Source organism: Halichoerus grypus, chromosome 1 (assembly GCF_964656455.1).
Source record: "Halichoerus grypus chromosome 1, mHalGry1.hap1.1, whole genome shotgun sequence".
Lineage (NCBI taxonomy): Eukaryota > Metazoa > Chordata > Mammalia > Carnivora > Phocidae > Halichoerus > Halichoerus grypus.
The window spans coordinates 48,287,343-48,305,949 of NC_135712.1; the positions used below are offsets into that span (position 1 = coordinate 48,287,343).

Here is an 18,607-nt window from a genome sequence, read left to right on the forward strand (position 1 = left end):
AATTTGTCCCAGTGTGATTAATACAGTAGGAGACAACTGGCCACAGTGCAAACTTTCTTTACTTATACATAATCTCATTCTAAGCTAGGTAGCTGTGGAAAACTGCACCCAGTTGAAGTGAGTCCCACAGAAAGACATAAAACATACACACACTACACCTTAAACACCTTCCAGCTACCTACTGTGTGACGAGCCACAACCAGCCTCATATGGTGTTACAACTGTCCATCCTACTTCAGATAACCCTCCTTCCACCACTTTATAATAATCCACAAGCTATACACTTGCTTACGTCCACTTCCCAAGTAAACTTCAGAGCTTCTTCCAGGTTAAATGCCATGAGTACTACGGTATTTACAAGCTTCTTAACCATATAAGATGTGGAAAAGGTGCTATCATTTTCATTAGGTACGACCATGAAGATTACTAGGACTGGTGGGACTTAGCGGAGTATTTAGTTCACTGCCTGTGTGTTGAATAGCAATCACAAGGAACTTCCAAGCTCTGTTCTAGGTGGTGAAGAGCCCACACCCAAGAAACCACGTGGCCCAACATCTAAATGGGTGCTCAATCCCAGTCCCAAGCAGAGACTCAGTGGTAACATTAGCTGTATGAATAAGTGAGACCACACAAAGTCCCCTTCCCTCCTGTTTACTCATGTTTGATTTGAAACCTACACATACCCCACTAGCACTCACATGTGTACTCCAACTCTGCTTTTGCCTGGACTCTGCCGCCCAGTTTGGATCTCTAGACACTGACTCACTTAACTGGTTTTTCAGCCTGTCTTTTTTTCTAATTTGAAGCAAAATTCTGGACTCTGACCTGGATTTTATGCCCTAATGGTGTTTTTCTATATAATTACCCACATACTGGCATAATCTAGATACTCTGAGTATGGACAGAATTGAAATCTTTAATCCTTACACACTCAAAATCCCTCACCTTCCACAAGCAGCTTTGTACTGCTATTGCTCAGGAGCCAGAAATGACCTTAATCCTAAAACTAAAGGCCAGTAGAGCCAAGAATCCTAATATTGGAGGATTCATCAAGGTTGTGTTATTCCTATATTTCGAGCTCATAATCATCATTTCTCAGTAAAGTGATCCATACCACCAACCATCATTTAATAAACTGCCACTAAGATGTACCATTTCATAACATTTTTACTCTTAGCCCATAAGCCTCAACAAAAGTAGATCATTCCATATTCCATTTCCAGAAATCTATTTTCTCACCCAAGAGAAAGGAACAAGTCTGCCTCCTGGCAAGGTTAGAAAGTAAACAAGCACAGTGGCTGTGATGGTAGTCTTGAAAGGGAAGTGGCCTCAACAGGAGGAAAAGCATTTGGGACCAACCCACAGCCCTGGTCATTGCCAGAAGCAGCAAGAAAATAGAAAGGGGCCATTAAATTTGGTGTGAGTCTTGGAATAGGTATTACATGTCTCTGTTGCCAAAATAAAATTAGGGGGAAAAAAGACACTCACCTGCTTACAGTGTCCTTTGTATATGTCAGTTTCTAAGGAAAACAAAGATAAAAATGACTCTGAGTTAATGACAGTTATTAAGCAGTAAATGAAATTTATTGCATAGAAAACACTAATGCCCTAACATTATATTGTTCTTTTATAAATCTATGCTGTTATTTTCTATGGTTAGACAAATAGTTAAAGCAAGGTACTAACAATGCCAAGTTTGTTTGGGGACCGTGGGAATGTCCTGGCACTCAGTCTCTGTTTATGTTTCCAAAAGTTCTTGAGCTTTTTTTTAATGGGCACAGATTAACAGACTTTACTTGTTAATCATTTCAAAAAGACCTACAAATTGGAGACTGGTAGAGTTCTACTTTAACCTTCCATGGACTGAGAATCAAAGTTTTTTGTGATCTAACATATTTATAGAAACTCTTATACTAGAATAATATAAACATGTGGATAAAATAAATGCTAAATCCATTTCTCCAGAATTCAGGCAAAAAAGATACACTGTACCAATAATTGGATTATTCCTCTGGGGCATTCCAAAGCAAATTGTTTCTAAGTTTCCTCTAAATTAGTGGTTTTATTTTGAGACCAATATAATAAAAAGAACACTAACTTAGAAGACCTAGTTTCAAGTCCTATTTTCTCTTGCTTGGTAATGGAGGCAAAACCCAAAATCCTTCACTTTCTCATCTGTAAAACGGAGAAAGTATTATTCTAAATAACTCTCACGATATTTATAAATAACTCACTGCTCTTACAAACTCTCCTAGAATAATCTCAGCCACTCTAAATGCTTTCAATTACTACCTCAAGCCTGGTGACTCCTACAAGCTATATTTATAACTCAGACCACTCTCCTTGGATTCATACCTAAATTCCAGGCAATTCACATTTCACAGGTGGCTCAAAACACATTCAAAAGTGAACTCAATCTCCCGCCTACATATACAAATCTGCTTCTCTGCCTGAGTTCTTGTTCTTAGTCATCCAAACTAGAAACAGGGAGGTTTCCCAGGCCATTTCCTCAACCTCTCACACTCCCATTCAACCTATCACAGAGTCCTGCTCATCTTTTTCCCTATTTGTATCCCTCATGCTTCCTTTCTGTATCTCATGTCTAGTTAGGACCCTCAATTCCTCAGGCATGGAGTAGTAACTAGTCTCCCTGATCCCTCTAATCCACCCCATAGTGTATAGAAACCATAATGACCTTTTTAAAATCCAAAACTGTCCAATCAGTCCATGACTCACCTACTTACAACCCCTCAGTGATTTCCTATCATCCACAGAGTTATCTACTCTTACAGTCTGATCTCCTGTCACTTCTAATCTACCCTTCTGGTATGTTGGCCCAAGTCATTCCCTACAAACATTTGGCTTATGCTGTCCCCTCTGCCTGGACTGTTCCTCCCAAACTCCTCCTCATTCAGCTAACTTGTACTTGTTATTTAAGGCTCAATCCAGGTGACATATCACCCCCTTTGTCTGCATGTTGTACTAATATATCACTGAAAGTATACTTCCAATGCCTTCTAATCTTACCTTCTTAAAATTTCTGCTTGTGAAAAATACCTTCCAATGTAACATCACAAGAAACTGTTGTGTATCAGGGAACGCTACATCAAAAACTAATGATGTAAAAAAAAAAAAAAAAACTAATGATGTACTGTATGGTGACTTAACATAACATAATAAAAAAAAAAAAGAAGCTGTTGTATGGTAATACTAACTCTATATCACGTGTATTTGTTGCTCTGTCAGCTAATCCTTTATTATGGACACAACTGAGATGGACAACACTGATATAAATGTAAATGTGTGTGTGTGTAGATATGTGTATGTGTATTTTTTTTTCACTGAATAGCTATTCCATATTAGCAAATTTAGCAATATTCCATATTAGCAAATTTAGCAGTTTGCAAAGGTGGCAATGACTGAGAAGGGAGGCCCAATGGTAAATGGGAAAAAACATAAACTTTTTAAAAAAGAAAAGTGGGTTTGAATTTAAGCTCCAGCCCATCTGGTTTTGTAATCTAGAATAAGGAATAACTCTGATGCTTAATGTCCTTATCTATAAATTGGGGATATTAGTACCTCCTTGTAGGTTTGTTGTTTATTAAATATAATGTTTTAATGGGCTTACTATGTGGCCTGGTACATGGAATATACTAAATAACTGGTAGCTATTCTCATAATTATTAATATTGAACAGTTAAAAATGTGACAGAAGACTCTCTCTCAAATAAATAAATAAATAAAAATCTTTAAAAAAATGTGACAGAATTGGGGCATCTGGGTGGCTCAGTCATTAAGCATCTGCCTTCAGCTCAGGTCATAATCCCACGGTCCTGGGATTGAGCCCCGCATCGGGCTCTCTGTTCAGCGGGAAGCCTGCTTCTCCCTCTCCCACTCCCCCTGCTTGTGTTCCCTTGCTCACTGTCTCTGTCAAATAAATAAAATCTTAAAAAACATTAAATAAATTTAAAAAATTTTAAATGTGACGAAAAGAAGAAAAAAATGTAACACTTTGGCTTAAAATGTGAGTTACTATGATTAAAAGTTGAATACATATTAAAACACACAAAAACCGAAATAAGTCAGTCAGAGAAAGACATGTATCATATGATCTCACTGATATGAGGAATTCTTAATCTCAGGAAACAAACTGAGGGTTGCTGGAGTGGTGGGGAGTGGGAGGGATGGGGTGGCTGGGTGATAGACATTGGGGAGGGTATGTGCTATGGTGAGCACTGTGAATTGTGTAAGACTGTTGAATCACAGACCTGTACCTCTGAAACAAATAATACATTATATGTTAAAAAAAAAAAAAAGAAGATAGTAGGAAGGGAAAAATGAAGGGGGGGACATCAGAGGGGAAGACGAATCATGAGAGACTATGGACTCTGAGAAACAAACTGAGGGTTCTAGAGGGGAAGGGGTGGGGGGGAGGGATTAGCCTGGTGATGGGTATTAAAGAGGGTACGTACTGAATGGAGCACTGGGTGTTATACACAAACTATGAATCATGGAACACTACATCAAAAACTAATGATTTAATGTATGGTGATTAACATAACATAATAAAAATTTTTAAAAAACACAAAAACCTGCACAACTTCAAAATGTTTATAACCCTGCAAAATTTGTCTTGGGTCCACCCATATTTATCAGACCATATTTCTCTCCCCAGTTTGCCTCTAGTTAATAAGATCATCCCAATGTAGGGCCAAATGTTGAAAGAAATTAATAGCATGCCTCTACTAGAAATAAAATTTTCAAAGTAGAAAGAATCAGATGATATACTGTATTACTTTAAGATGTACTAATCTAATTCTATTAGACTCAAAATAAAAGCTCAGAGTTATTCAGTCAATAATTCTTCCCTTAGTCTCTCTAAGGTATATAATACTTAAAACAAGTATTTAAGATAATATTTGTAAAAGTTTCTAAATTGCAGCAAATAGGAAAAAGACATTGCAATTATTGCTTATATACTTTATTTCAACAAATATCTATTACATATTTACTTATCACAGGAAGGCAAAATGACAAATCATGACATAATCCTTGCTCTTCAGCTCATAGTCTAGTAGAAGAAGTCACACACACAACTAATAATAATAAAATGCAAGTGGTACAACATTAAAGAATTATGGGAGCTCAAAGAATTATGGGAGTTAAATCTGTGAGACTGGGGGTTGATTCCTCATAAGGAAGGTTACATCTGAGCTGAAGACATTTAGGACTCAAACAGACGGACAAGGATATATACAGGGCATATCAGACGGCACGAGCAATTTGCCACATGTATCTAAACAGCTTCATTTTCTTATCATGAATACGTGCATGCTACATGAATACATACGTACTACATGAAAAGGGGAAGGTCCTGGGTGGCTTAGTCAGTTAAGGGTCTGACTCTTGATTTTGGCTCAGGTCATAATCTCGGGATCGTGGGATCCAGCCCAAGTGGGGCTCCGCGCTCAGTGAGGAGTCTGTTTGGGATTCCCTCCCTCCCCTTCTCCCTCTGCCCCTCCTCCCACTTGTGCTCTCTCTCTCTAAAATAAATAAATAAATCTTAAAAAAAAAAAGAAAAGGAGAAGGTAGGTAGGCAGGTAATTTGTCTATATGCATGCTTATTTATCCTTTGCTAAGAACAAACTAAGTCTAAAAGAAGGAGAAGAAGCAAGCAAATTCACTAATTAGAATTATATTTATACTTTACTAAACATTTATTCAATGAACTACAACTTCTATCCTAACTAGTGTCATTGATAGCTACTCTGAATTGATAATATGCAAAATTTTGGCAAGAATGCTCGAATCTCACAGATTTATATTCTTAGCCTAAACCATTGCTGAGTATTATTTCCAAATATTTACATTTATAAACATAAGCGTGAGGCTCTTACTGGGTTAACAATGTTTATTATAATAGCCAGAGCTAGGGATATAAAGACTAGGCTATGCCCTATGGCAGCTCACTCAAATAGCCGAATTTAACAACAAAAAGTAATGTAGGGATTTGGCATTTGTTCTTTCTACCTTCAGGCTTTAACTGTCTATAGGTGCTCCTACAATAGTCCAGCAATTCTTCCCTTGTTAGTACCCTTACCTTCATAATTAAACTTCTATGTTCCACAGACTGACTAAAATTTGTGCCCATGTCAAATATAGTTGTGATTCCATCCTCACACAAATTCATCCAGTAACGATATTCCTCACGCCCAGGAAGTCGATCCCAAAATGTCCTGAAGGCTTCCCAGACAGCTTCCTGGCACACTGGAAAAGAGACAGAGAAGTATTTTATGGAAAGTTAATGCACTTTGAGGTTCTCACAATGATCATGAACCTGTTTATTCAGATTCCCAAGACACTTTTGCCCTTAGTGTCCTTTCTGGAGGATCATGGGAATGATTCTCAGTCAAAGCTCTTCTGTTGATGTATGTCCAGTTTAAACTTTTCAGATGTGAAGAGAATTTGTATTCCCCACTCCTTGCCCTTACAGAGGGAATTAATTCACTTCCTAGTAGGCAGGGTATTTTTCCCATCTCTCAAAAAACAAACAAACAAAAAACAATCCATGTTTATGCTTTATAAAAGTGGAGCAGATGTCGAGAATACTTCAATAGGTGAAAGAATAAACAAGCTATGATACATCCATATGATGGAATATTATTCAGTGATAAAAAGAAATGAGGTTTCAAGCTATGAAAAGACACAGTGAAGACTTAAAAGCATATTGCTAAGTAAAGGAAGCCAATCTGAAAAAGCTACATACTATATGATTCCTATGATATGACATTCTGGAAAAGGCAAAACTATGAAAATTGTAAAAAGATCAGTGGTTCCCAGGGGTCGTAGGGAGGGAGAGATGAAGACATGGAGCACAGTGGTTTTCTTAGGACAAAGAAGCCATTCTGTAGGACACCGTAATAGTGGATACATGCCATTATTCATTTCTCAAAACCTATAGATTATACAACACAATGACTGAGCATAAACTCCACATAAACTATGAGCTTCAGTTAAGAATGATGTGTCAATGGTTGGTGGGAATGCAAGCTGGTGCAGCCACTCTGGAAAACAGTATGTAGGTTCCTCAAAAAGTTGAAAACAGTTATCCTACGACCCAGCAATTGCACTACTGGGTATTCACCCCAAAGATATAAATGTAGTGATCTGAAGGGGCACGAGCACCCCAGTGTTTATAGCAGCAATGTCCACAATGGCCAAACTATGGAAAGAGCCTAGATGTCCATCAATAGATGAATGGATAAAGAAGATGTGGTTTATACATATACAATAGAATATTATGCAGCCATCAAAAAAAATGATATCTTGCCATCTGCAATGACATGGATGGAACTAGAGGGTATTATGCTAAGCGAAATAAGTCAATCAGAGAAAGACAAGTAAGATCTTACTGATATGAGGAACTTGAGAAACAAGACAGAGGATCAGAGGGGATGGGAAGGCAAAATGAAACAAGATGAAACCAGAGAGGGAGACAAACCATAAGAGACACTTAATCTCAGGAAACAAACTGAGGGTTGCTGGAGTGGAGGAGGGTGGGAGGGATGGGGTGGCTGGGTGATGGACACTGGGGAGGCTGTGTGTTGTGTAAGACTGATGAATCACAGACCTGTACCCCTGAAACAAATAATACATTATATGTTTAAAAAAAAAAAAGAATGATGTGTCAAGGTCCTCTGGGTGGCTCAGTCAGTTAAGCGTCCTCCTTTGGCTCAGGTCATGATCCTAGGGTCCTGGGATAGAGCCCCGAGTTGGGCTCCCTACTTTTCCCTCTCCTCCCTGCTTGTGCTCTCTATTGCTATCTCTGTCTGTCTCTCTCAAATAAATAAATAAAATCTTAAAAAAAAAAGAATGATGTGTCAATATTGGCTCATCAATTGTAACAAATGTACTACACTAACACAAAATGCTAATGAGAGGGTAAAATGTGTGTGTAGAAGAGTGACAGTATAGGTAACTCTCTGGACTTTCTGCTCAATTTTTCTGTAAACCTGAAACTTCTCTAAAAATTAAAATCTATTAACTAAAAAAAAAAAAAAAGACAAGAGTAGAGAATAAACTGGTGGTTGCCAGAGCAGTAGGTGGTAAGGGGATGAACAAAATGGGTGAAGGGGAGTGAGAGATACAGGGTTCCAGCTATGGGATGAATAAGTCACAGGAATAAAAGGAACAGTATTAGGAACACAGCCAATGGTATTATAATAGTATTGTATGGTAACAGATAGTAGCTACACTTCTGGTGAGCACAGCATAATGTAGAATCTTGTGGAATCACTATGTCGTACACCTGAAACTAATGTAACATTGTGTGTCAATTACATTTAAAAGAAATTTTTTTAAAGATAGGAGAACTAAAAAACAAAACAAAACAAAAAACTGTGATATTCCAGAGAAATGTACTGCTATATCAAAATAAAAACTAATTCAATCTATCTGCTAAATTATTCCACAGGATCAAATCTGAAAGGATGCTAAACAGGCTGTCTGCACATTTTGTATAGCACTAAGTGTATTGCTATCCTGCAACCATTTCATTGGCCATTTGCCAGACACTGTGGACAATAGATAGACTGAGATGGACGGGAAGAGGAACAGAGTGCTGAGGGAGAAAGATGGATGCAAATGCACAGAAATCAAGACCATTATTTTTCATCTCAAGAAAACTGAATGCTTATCCAGTAGCATATTGAGGTGGAGCCCCTAAACTCACAGAGTCGGAAGACCTAACTAAATTCTAGCCCTAGCCTTACCATATACTATGGTATATATACTAGCTTCATAACCACAGGTAACTTACCTATCCATTCAATGCTTCAATGTACTCATCTCTCTTATTTAACTGGATGAATCATTACTGACTTACCAACTACCTGTGAGAGTATTTTATAAACTCCTTAGTGCTACATGAATATCAATGTCATCATCATAATGGATTCTGGTTGTCTCACAGTTGTTTGATGGAAGAAGACAGTCTAAGCCAAAAAACAAGCCTTAAGCTTTAACAGAGAGGAAAATATATGAATATTTAAAGTTTCTCTATCAATTGATTTTTCAGGGTTAAAATGAACCTTTGGTTGCAAACTTAGTTTTCTCTTTCAGTGAACTAACTGCATCCTTATCATTGCTCTTCAGAACTTCTGATCCTACAGCATACAGAAGAATCCAGCCAAGGTTGACTGCGGCAGAGTTGACCACCTATAGATTCAGAATTCTTCCTTGCTTCTTTTTTTTTTTTTAAGATTTTATTTATTTATTTATTTGACAGAGAGACAGCGAGAGAGGGAACACAAGCAGGGGAGTGGGAGAGGGAGAAGCAGGCTTCCCGCTGAGCAGGGAGCCTGACATGGGGCTCGATCCCAGGACCCTGGGATCATGACCTGAGCCAAAGGCAGACACTTAACGACTGAGCCACCCAGACACCCCTCTTCCTTGCTTCTTAAAACTTCTACATGAAAATTTAGTGCCCATCAGAAGACAATGCAAAGGTGAAAACTGGAGTTGGTAAAAACAAACAAAAAATGAATGTCTCTAAGGTCTAGTTATGAAAAAGGTGATTCAAAGAAATTATAAAAAATATTATAAGACTGAATAACTATATATCTATAAAGAAAGAAAAATAAATCTCAATAACTTATTTACAATATATACAAAAAGTAATTTGAAATATGTAAGCTAATATTATAGAGGTTCTGAAAGAAAACACAGAAGAATATCTGTATAACTTGAGCACAGGCAAAGATTTCACAGACAGAACATAGAAAGCAACAACTACAAAAGAAAAAAAAATTAGAATTTATCAAAACTAACAACTACTCATGAAAGATACTATTAATAAAAAATGGATAGGCAAGTCACACTTCTGGCAGAAAATATTCAAAATACATATAACTGGTATTTAGGATAAAAAATTTCTACAACTCTAATGAAAAGGCAAACAATCCAATTTTTAAAACATATAAAAGACTGGAACAAACACTTTACAAAGGAAGTTTATGTATATGTGAAAAAGTGCTATCATTCATCTTCAGACAAATGCAAATTAAAGCATCTGCACATGAATCATTAACATTGTTAAAATGGTAGTATCTCCAAATTGATCTACAGATCCAATGCAATCCTATCTGAACACTGGTTGACTTCTTTATAGAAATTGACAAGCTAATTCTAAAATTCATATGGAATTACAATGAACCTAGAATAACCAAAACAATTTTGAAAAAGAACAAATAGATAAGCTGGACTTTATCCAAATCAAAAACTTTAGTGCATGGAAGACACCATCAAGAAAGTGAAAAGACAACCCACAGAATGAGAAAAAATACTTTCAAATCATTTTCTGTTAAGAAACTTGTATCTAGAATATATAAAGAACTGTTACAACTCAATAATAAAAAAAATGATAAATAGGGAAGGATCTAAAGATATTCTTGGAAAGAAGATATTCAAATGACCAAAGAGCAAATAAAAAGATGTTCAGTGTTACTAATCATTAAAGAAACGTAAATCAAAACCAGGGGATATGATTTCACACCTACTAGGATGGTTGTGATTTTTGCTTTTAAAGGAAAGTCATAGTTCTAGCAAAGATGTAAAGAAATCAGAATCTCACGTACTGCTGTTAGGAATTTAAGGTGGTACAGCTACTTTAGAAAGTAGTATCTGGCAGTTCCTCATATGGTTAAACATAGTTACCATATAACCCAGAAATTCTACTCCTAGGTATATACCCAAATAATTGAAAACATCCCAAATGTCCAACAACTGACAAATGGATAAACGAAACGTGTATCCATATAAGAAAATATTATTATTTGGCCATAAAAAAATAAACTACTGATGCATACTACAACATCAATGAATGTTGAAAACATTATGCAAAGTGAAAGAAGCCAGTCACAAAAGACCACGTATTATATTATCTCATTTATCTGACATATCCATAATAGATAACTCTATAGAAATAAAAAGTAGATTCGTGGTTGCTTAGGCCTGGGGAGAGGCATAGAGGAAATAGAGGGATAAGAGAGTGATGACTAAAGGGTGTGAGGTTTCTTTTTGAGGTGATGAAATGTTCTTAAACTCAATGTGATAATGGTTGCACATTTCTGTGAATATACTAGAAAACCATTGAATTCTATACATTAAATGGATGAATTGTATGGTATGTGAATTATGTCTCAATAAAATTGAAAAAGTAATTCTGTCCAGAAAGGTAATACATCCTTATTCAACCAATGGCTTTCCAGATGGGAGCTATCTGACAAGAACAACCAATTAACTAATGTGGAATACAGAATTCAGAACACGTACATTTTAATAGAGGAGGAGAATTGGTGGGGCTGGCGGGGGAGCCTGGAGCCCTCATGCAGCTCAGAGAGGGAAAACCTAGATAGGACACTGCAGCCAGTAGAGAAAAGAGTAAAATCAGCACGATCCCAAGGAAAGAGGTACTAGGAAGGGCAAAAACTCCACCAGAGACAATTGCCACATACTTCACTATGGCCTAGAAGTAGACCTGTTCTGAAATCCCAACCTTGTCAAACAATTTTTATATAGCCTTTAGTGACTGTTGAAGATTTTTGAGACGATAGGTGATCTACGAATGCCTCTCTGTGGCAGAGAAAACCTGCCCTGCAAACTGCTGGAGGAAGGCAAGATGTGATGACAATATTCTGAAGAAAGCAATGCCTGTATTTAATCTGTCTTTAATCCTGTTCCTAAGGCTCAGGCTGTGCGTATTATCCAGTACATAAAAATCCAGTATGGAACAAAGTCTTTTTTTAGGGTATTTTCCTCTCAAAATCATGGTGCGCAAAGCATATGGAACAATTTGGTGCAATAAGGCAAGAAATAAAAGGCATAAAAATTGGAAGATGAGAAGTAAAATTATCTTTATTTGCAAATAAAATAATCACCTATGTAGAAAACCTTAAGGAATACACAAAAAAGCTACTAGAACTAATAAGTGAATTTAGCATGTTACAGAATAAAAGGTCAATATACAAAAAGCAGTTGTATGCCTATATACTAGGAAGGAATAATTAGAAATTGAAATAACATTAACAATGGCATGAAAAAAAGTAAAATAGATAAATCTGATTTAAAAAAAGACATGTTAGACCTATACACTGAAAATTAAAAAACGCTGCCAAGAGAAATTGAAGAAGACCTAAATAAATGGAGGGATATATCATGTTTATAGATTAGAACACTATAATATTGTTAAGATGACAATTCTTCCCAAATTGACCAACAGATTCAACACAATTCCAATCAAAATTCCCAGCAGCCCTTTTTGTAGAAGATGGCAAGCTGATTCTAATATTGATATGAAAAACAAAGGACCTAGCATAACCAAGCAAATCTGAAAAAAAGAAGAACAAAGTTGAAGAACTTTCCCTATGAAAAACGTATTGTAATCAAGACAGTATGGTATTGGCATAAAAATAGACAAAGAGATCACTGGAAGAGAATGAAGAGTGAAGAAGCAGACCCACCATATACAGAAGACCGGTTTCCAACAAACGTGCAAAGGCAAGAAAGGATCTTCTTTTTAAGATTTTTTTATTTATTTAGAGAGAGAGCACACGAGCAGGGGAATGGGCAGAGGGAGAGACAGAATCTCAAGCAGACTCCATGCCCAGCACGGAGCCGGAGTGGGGCTCAATTCCACAACCCTGAGATCATGACCTGAACTTAAATCAAGAGTCAGATGCCTAACTGACTGAGCCACCCAGATGCCCCAAGGATAATCTTTTTTAATAAGTGGTGCTGGAACAATTGGCTAAGCATATGCAAAAATTTAACTTTGATCCATATACACCATATATAAAAATTAACTCAAAGTAGATCATAGACCTAAATATAAAACCTAAAAATTATAAAATTTCTACAGGAAAAGATAGATGAAAATACTTGTCACTTTGGGTTAGGCAAACTTAGATATAACACCGAAGGCAAGCGTGATCCCCCCCCAAAAAAAGATAAGTTGGATTTCATCAAAATTTAAAATTTTTGTTCCTCAAAAGACATTATTAAGAAAATAAAAAGGCACACACTGGCTGAAATTGTATGCAAAACATATATCTGACGAAGAACTTGTATTTAGAATACATTAAGAACTCTTACAATTCTGTAAGACAAATGACTCAATTATTTTTTTAATGCGCAAAATATTTGAACTTGTCTCCAAAAAAGATATACAAATGGTGAATGAGCACATGAAAAAAGTGCTCAACATCATTAGCCATTAGCCATTAAGAAAATGCATATTAAAATCACAATAAGATATCACTTAATATTCACTAGAATGGTTACATTTTAAAAAGACTGACTATACTGAATATTGCAAGAATGTGGAAAAACTGGAACCTAATACATTGCACGTGGTACAGCCACATTGGAAAACAGTTTAGCGGGGCGCCTGGGTGGCTCAGTCATTGGGCGTCTGCCTTCGGCTCAGGTCGTGATCCCAGGGTCCTGGGATCTAGCCCCACATCGGGCTCCCTGCACCGCGGGGAAGCCTGCTTCTCCCTCTCCTACTCCCCCTGCTTGTGTTCCCTCTCTCGCTATGTCTCTCTCTGTCAAATAAATAAATAAAATCTTAAAAAAAAAAAAGGAAACAGTTTAGCAACTTCACAAAAAGTTAAACATACACCTATAATGAGGCCCAGCCATTCCACTCTTATTAACCAACAGAAAGAAAGCGTTATGTTCACAGAAAAACTTAAACACAAATGTTCATAACAGCTTTCTTTATAATCACCAACAACTGAAAACAAACCAAATATCCCAAAATGTGCTATATCCCTAAAATAGACTACTCAACAATAAAAGGTAACAAACTACTGATACACAAAAAAATCATAGAGGAGTCTCAAAATAATTACACTGAGCGAGAAGCCAGATAAAAAAGTATATATATATACATATATATACGCACATATATATGTGTGTATATATATATAGTGATTACATTTATATATAAAAGTATAGAAAATGCAAACAATTCATAGTGATAAAAACCAGATTAGTGGTTGCCTCAGTACCAGGATAAAGAGAAGTGCTAAGGGAGGGAGAGATTACAAAGGCAAATGAGAAAATGTTTGGAGGTGACTAATAAATTCATTATCTTAAATGCATGATGATTTTAAGGGTAAATACATTTATCAAAACTAATCAAATAGTATAATTTAAATACGCAGCTCATAATCCATCAAAGTATACATTAGTAAAGCTATATTTTAAAAGCCCAACTACAAATGTAATTTTTTAAGTGGGAGGATACTACTAACTGCATTCAATTCCAAGTACCCTAAATATCTGTTTAATTTTACAAATCATTAGGTTAAATGCAGTTGCTTCTTACTTAAACGAAGATATTTTTCAAATTTGTTATTTTTCAAATCTGGCAACTGAAGCCAGATCCTCTATGAAGGAAAAATTGGGCAAACCATTAAATTGAATCAGCTTGGTAAGAAGAACTAAGATCCTTGGTTGGACATTGAATAAATCTCTCCGTCTAATTTCCAAACATTTGGGTCCAAGGGCATAATCCAATTACGTCTATAAAATCTCTTCATAACCTATGCTGAAATATTCATGATCTTTCCTAATTTTCAAAAACACATTTACTCTTTATAACTGACAGTAGTAGCTGTATCAACACTGTTACCATCTTGATGTGCTTGTGCCAACCCTTTTAGCTCTGTGAGGTCCCTTTCCAATGATCTCATTCATAGCATCTGTATTTTAAAATCAATTATTTAGGAATGCTTTTCTTTTTGTTGGCTTCTTTTTCAATACAATCTCTTGAATTTATAAAGACAAGAGCAAAGAAATTAAAAAATATAACATTTTTTTTCTGATCTGTTCCTATTTTTTTATTTTATTTAAATTCAATTAACATATAGTATATTACTAGTTTCAGAAGTAGAGTTCAGTGATTCATCAGTTGCATATAACACTCAGTGCTCATTACATCAATGCCCTCCTTAATGCCCATCACCCATTTACACCATCCCCCCACCCTCCTCCCCTCCAGCAACCCTTAGTTTGTTTCCTATTGTTAAGAGTCTCTTATGGTTTTCCCCCCCTCTCTGATTTCATCTTATTTTTCTCTCCCTTCCCCTATGGTCCTCTGTTTTGTTTCTTAAATCCCACATATGACTGAAATCATATGATAATTGTCTTCCTCTGACTGACTTATTTCACTCAGCATAATACCCTCTAGTTTCATCTACATTGTTGCAAATGGTAAGATTTCATTTTTTGATGGCTGAGTAATATTCCATTGTGTGTATGTATGTGTATGTGTGTGTGTGTGTGTGTGTATATATATATATCACATCACATCTTCTTTATCTGTTCATCTGTCCATGGACATCTGGGCTCTTTCCATAGTTTGGCTATTGTGGACATTGCTGCTATAAACATTGGGATGCAGGTGCCCCTTTGGATCACTATGTTTGTATCCTTTGGGTAAATACCCAGTAGTGCAAATGCTGGGTCCTAGGGTAGCTCTATTTTTAACTTTTTGAAGAACCTTCATACTCTTTTCCAGAGTGGCTGTACCAGCTTGCATTCCCACCAGCAGTGTAAGACGGTTCCTCTTTCTCCACATCCTCGCCAACATTTGTTGTTTCCTGACTTGATATAACCACATTTTTTTAAAGATTTGTCAGAGAGACAGAGAGCAAAGAGAGAGCACAACAGCACTAGCAGGGGGGAGCAGCAGGCAGAGGGAGAAGCAGACTCCCCACTGAGCAAGAAGCCTAATGTGGGACTCGATCCCAGGACCCCAGGATCATGACCTGAGTGGAAGGCAGACGCTCAACCGACTGAGCCACCCAGGCATCCCTATAACCACATTTCTTAAATGGTTATTTCCTTTTCACTATTTAACCAACAGATATCTAGATATTCTGATCTATTTATTTTGAAAGTAAAAATCCAGGTAGTAGAAATCATATTTTGATAAGTTATAAACTGTCATTCTCATTCATCTTTAGTCCTTTATTCTCTTCCCACTCTCTTTAGAATTTGCCACTTCTGGCACATGCCCCATACACAAAAGTCACAGTCAATGGATTTCCATTAAAAAAGTAAAAGGAAAGCTTATTGCTTAGTAATGTCTGATAGTCCCAAAATAAAATCAAGCGATATAAATACCCACTTTAAAAAAGGTGCGAAGAGAGTGCCACTTTAATAAACAAACAAAAAATCAAATATATAAATATATGTAATATATGGTATATTTTTTTATTTTAAAGATTTTATTTATTTATTTGAGAGAGAGAATAAGAGAGAGAGAGAGAGCACGAGGCGGGGGAGGGTCAGAGGGAGAAGCAAACTCCCCGCTAAGCGGGGAGCCCGATGCGGGATTTGATCCCAGGACTCTAGGATCATGACCTGAGCTGAAGGCAGTCGCTTAACCAACTGAGCCACCCAGGCGCCCTATTTTTTTAATTTTAAAAACACTTGCTTAGAGAGTATTATGCTAAGCGAAATAAGTCAGTCAAACAAATACCATATGATTTCACTCATATGTGGAATTTAAGAAACAAAACAAATGAGCAAAGGTTAAAAAAGAGAGAGGCCAACCAAGAAACACTCTTAACTAGAAAGAATAAACTGAGGGTTGCTGGAGGGGAAGTGGGGGGGAATGGGTTAAATAGATGATGGGGATTAAGGAGTGCACTTGTTCTGATGAGCACCAGGTGCTGCATATAAGTGTTGAATCACTTAAATCGTACACTTGAAACTAATATTGCACTGTATGTTGACTAACTGGAATTTAAATAAAAACTTAAAAAAAAACTTGCTTTGAAAAAATAAAAATAAAAACACTCATTTTGGTGAGGGAGGAGGAGAAGGACAAGAGGGAGGAAGGTAAAAAGGAGAAGATAAAGTAGCAGCTTAGACTAAAGATCCATATAGCCCAGGGCATGGAAAATTTAACTGTCCAATAAACATTTGTTGAATAAATACACAAATGAGCAAGTCTGATTTCACTACCATCTAATCATCTAATCTAAGTAGAGGTAGCTCTACTCTAGTTTACTACATCTTATGGCTTTTTAATGTCTCTTGAGCAGCAAAAAGCGAAGTTTGAGATTCCTTCGAATATAAGGGACATATTATGGTCAATTAAGCAATTTTGGTTAGTAAATTTAAGAAATAGAAAATGAATTCACATAATAAAAAGGAATTCGATCAAGGATAATTGTTTAGTTAAAAATAAAATCCTGGGGGCACCTGGGTGGCGCAGTCAGTTAAGCATCCCACAGACTCTTGATGGTTTTGGCTCAGGTTGTGATCGCAGGGTCATGAGATCGAGCCCTGCATTGGGCTCCGGCTCAGTGTGGAGTCTGCTTGAGACTTTCTCCCCCTCTCCCTCTGCCTGTCCTCCCCCCAACCCCTACCCCCCACCCCTGCATGCTCATGCGCTCTCTCTCTCTCTAAAATAAATAAAATCTTAAAAAACTAACTAAATAAATAAATAAAATCCTAGTTCTGTTGTTTTCGGGTCGGTTGTGCGAAGGGCGATCATTTTAGACATAATAAGGTTTGTGTGTACCAACCAGAGACTAGTCATCATGAATCTGCCGAATGTCCGAACTATAAAATATAGAAATTTATTATATTTTCATGTATGTAAAGTAACTAATTACCCAAATAGGTAAGTATACCATGGAAAATATATTTTGTGGGTATATTTAGCCAAATTACTTAATGATGAAGTAAAAAATAATTAAATCTTCCAGTAACATAAACTGGTATTTTTGACGTGCTTAAAAGATTTAAGCCATTTCCGCTCTTAAACTTGCCTCTGAAGCTACATAAATACTATGCTTTTAGCAAGTCCTTTTCCCATAGCTAATACAAAGAAAATATTTGGCTCAGTGTCTGTCTAAATTATCACAAACTTTGAATTTTCACAAGATATAACACACGTTAGAACTATGTTTGAATTGCATCATGAAGCCCCAAGGTTTGGATGTTCACTTACCTCGTACTTTAAAATATTTTACATGGTTTGCCACAGCCTCTGTCACACTTTCACCCGGACAGGTTTTCACACCATTAGGAAGCAGAATAGATCGTCTTCTTCTCAGCAACCACTGTTTCTCAGTTTCTCTGTGGTCCAGAGGTAGTTTCTTTTCAGTAGAAAGAGAAGTATCTGTGGATTCTGAGTCAGTCAGGAAAAAAGGAACTGCACTCTTGGGTTCCTGGATATCTTCTAAAGACATGTAGGTTTGTGCTACAGAGTGAAAGCATAGACAAGTCTTTGGATAATGAAGATACAGTAAGAAAGGTAACAAAGAAAAACTGACTTTTGTGCCACATTTTGATTTTAAAGTCATTGCTCAGATTATAGACAGGCATGCCTAGAGGCGTAGGAGTGAGCAATTTTTCCTCCATCTACTCCTTTATTTCAAGATTCTTAGTTATTGAAAAAACTATATAACCAATTGCAACACAAGAAATGAGAGGAAGTAAGTCTGAAGTAGAAATTACTAAAGAAGAAAACCAAAATTATTGAAGAGATTTTAAAAGTTTAAATGAAGCAATACCAAAGACTAAT

At 36.5% G+C, this 18,607-nt stretch overlaps 1 protein-coding gene across 1 annotated transcript in view; it reads right to left on the reverse strand.

Annotated features, from left to right (window-relative positions):
- IMPG2 (interphotoreceptor matrix proteoglycan 2) overlaps positions 1-18,272 on the reverse strand; it is a 74,193-nt gene extending 55,921 nt beyond the window's left edge. Inside the window, exons 1-3 of the mRNA XM_036108925.2 lie at positions 18,032-18,272; positions 6,101-6,267; positions 1,489-1,520 (exon numbers count right to left, since the gene is read on the reverse strand). Coding sequence (XP_035964818.2) covers positions 1,489-1,520; positions 6,101-6,267; positions 18,032-18,272 — 440 coding nt within the window. The remainder of the gene's footprint in view (positions 1-1,488; positions 1,521-6,100; positions 6,268-18,031) is intronic.
- Between the last annotated feature and the right edge of the window lie 335 nt (positions 18,273-18,607).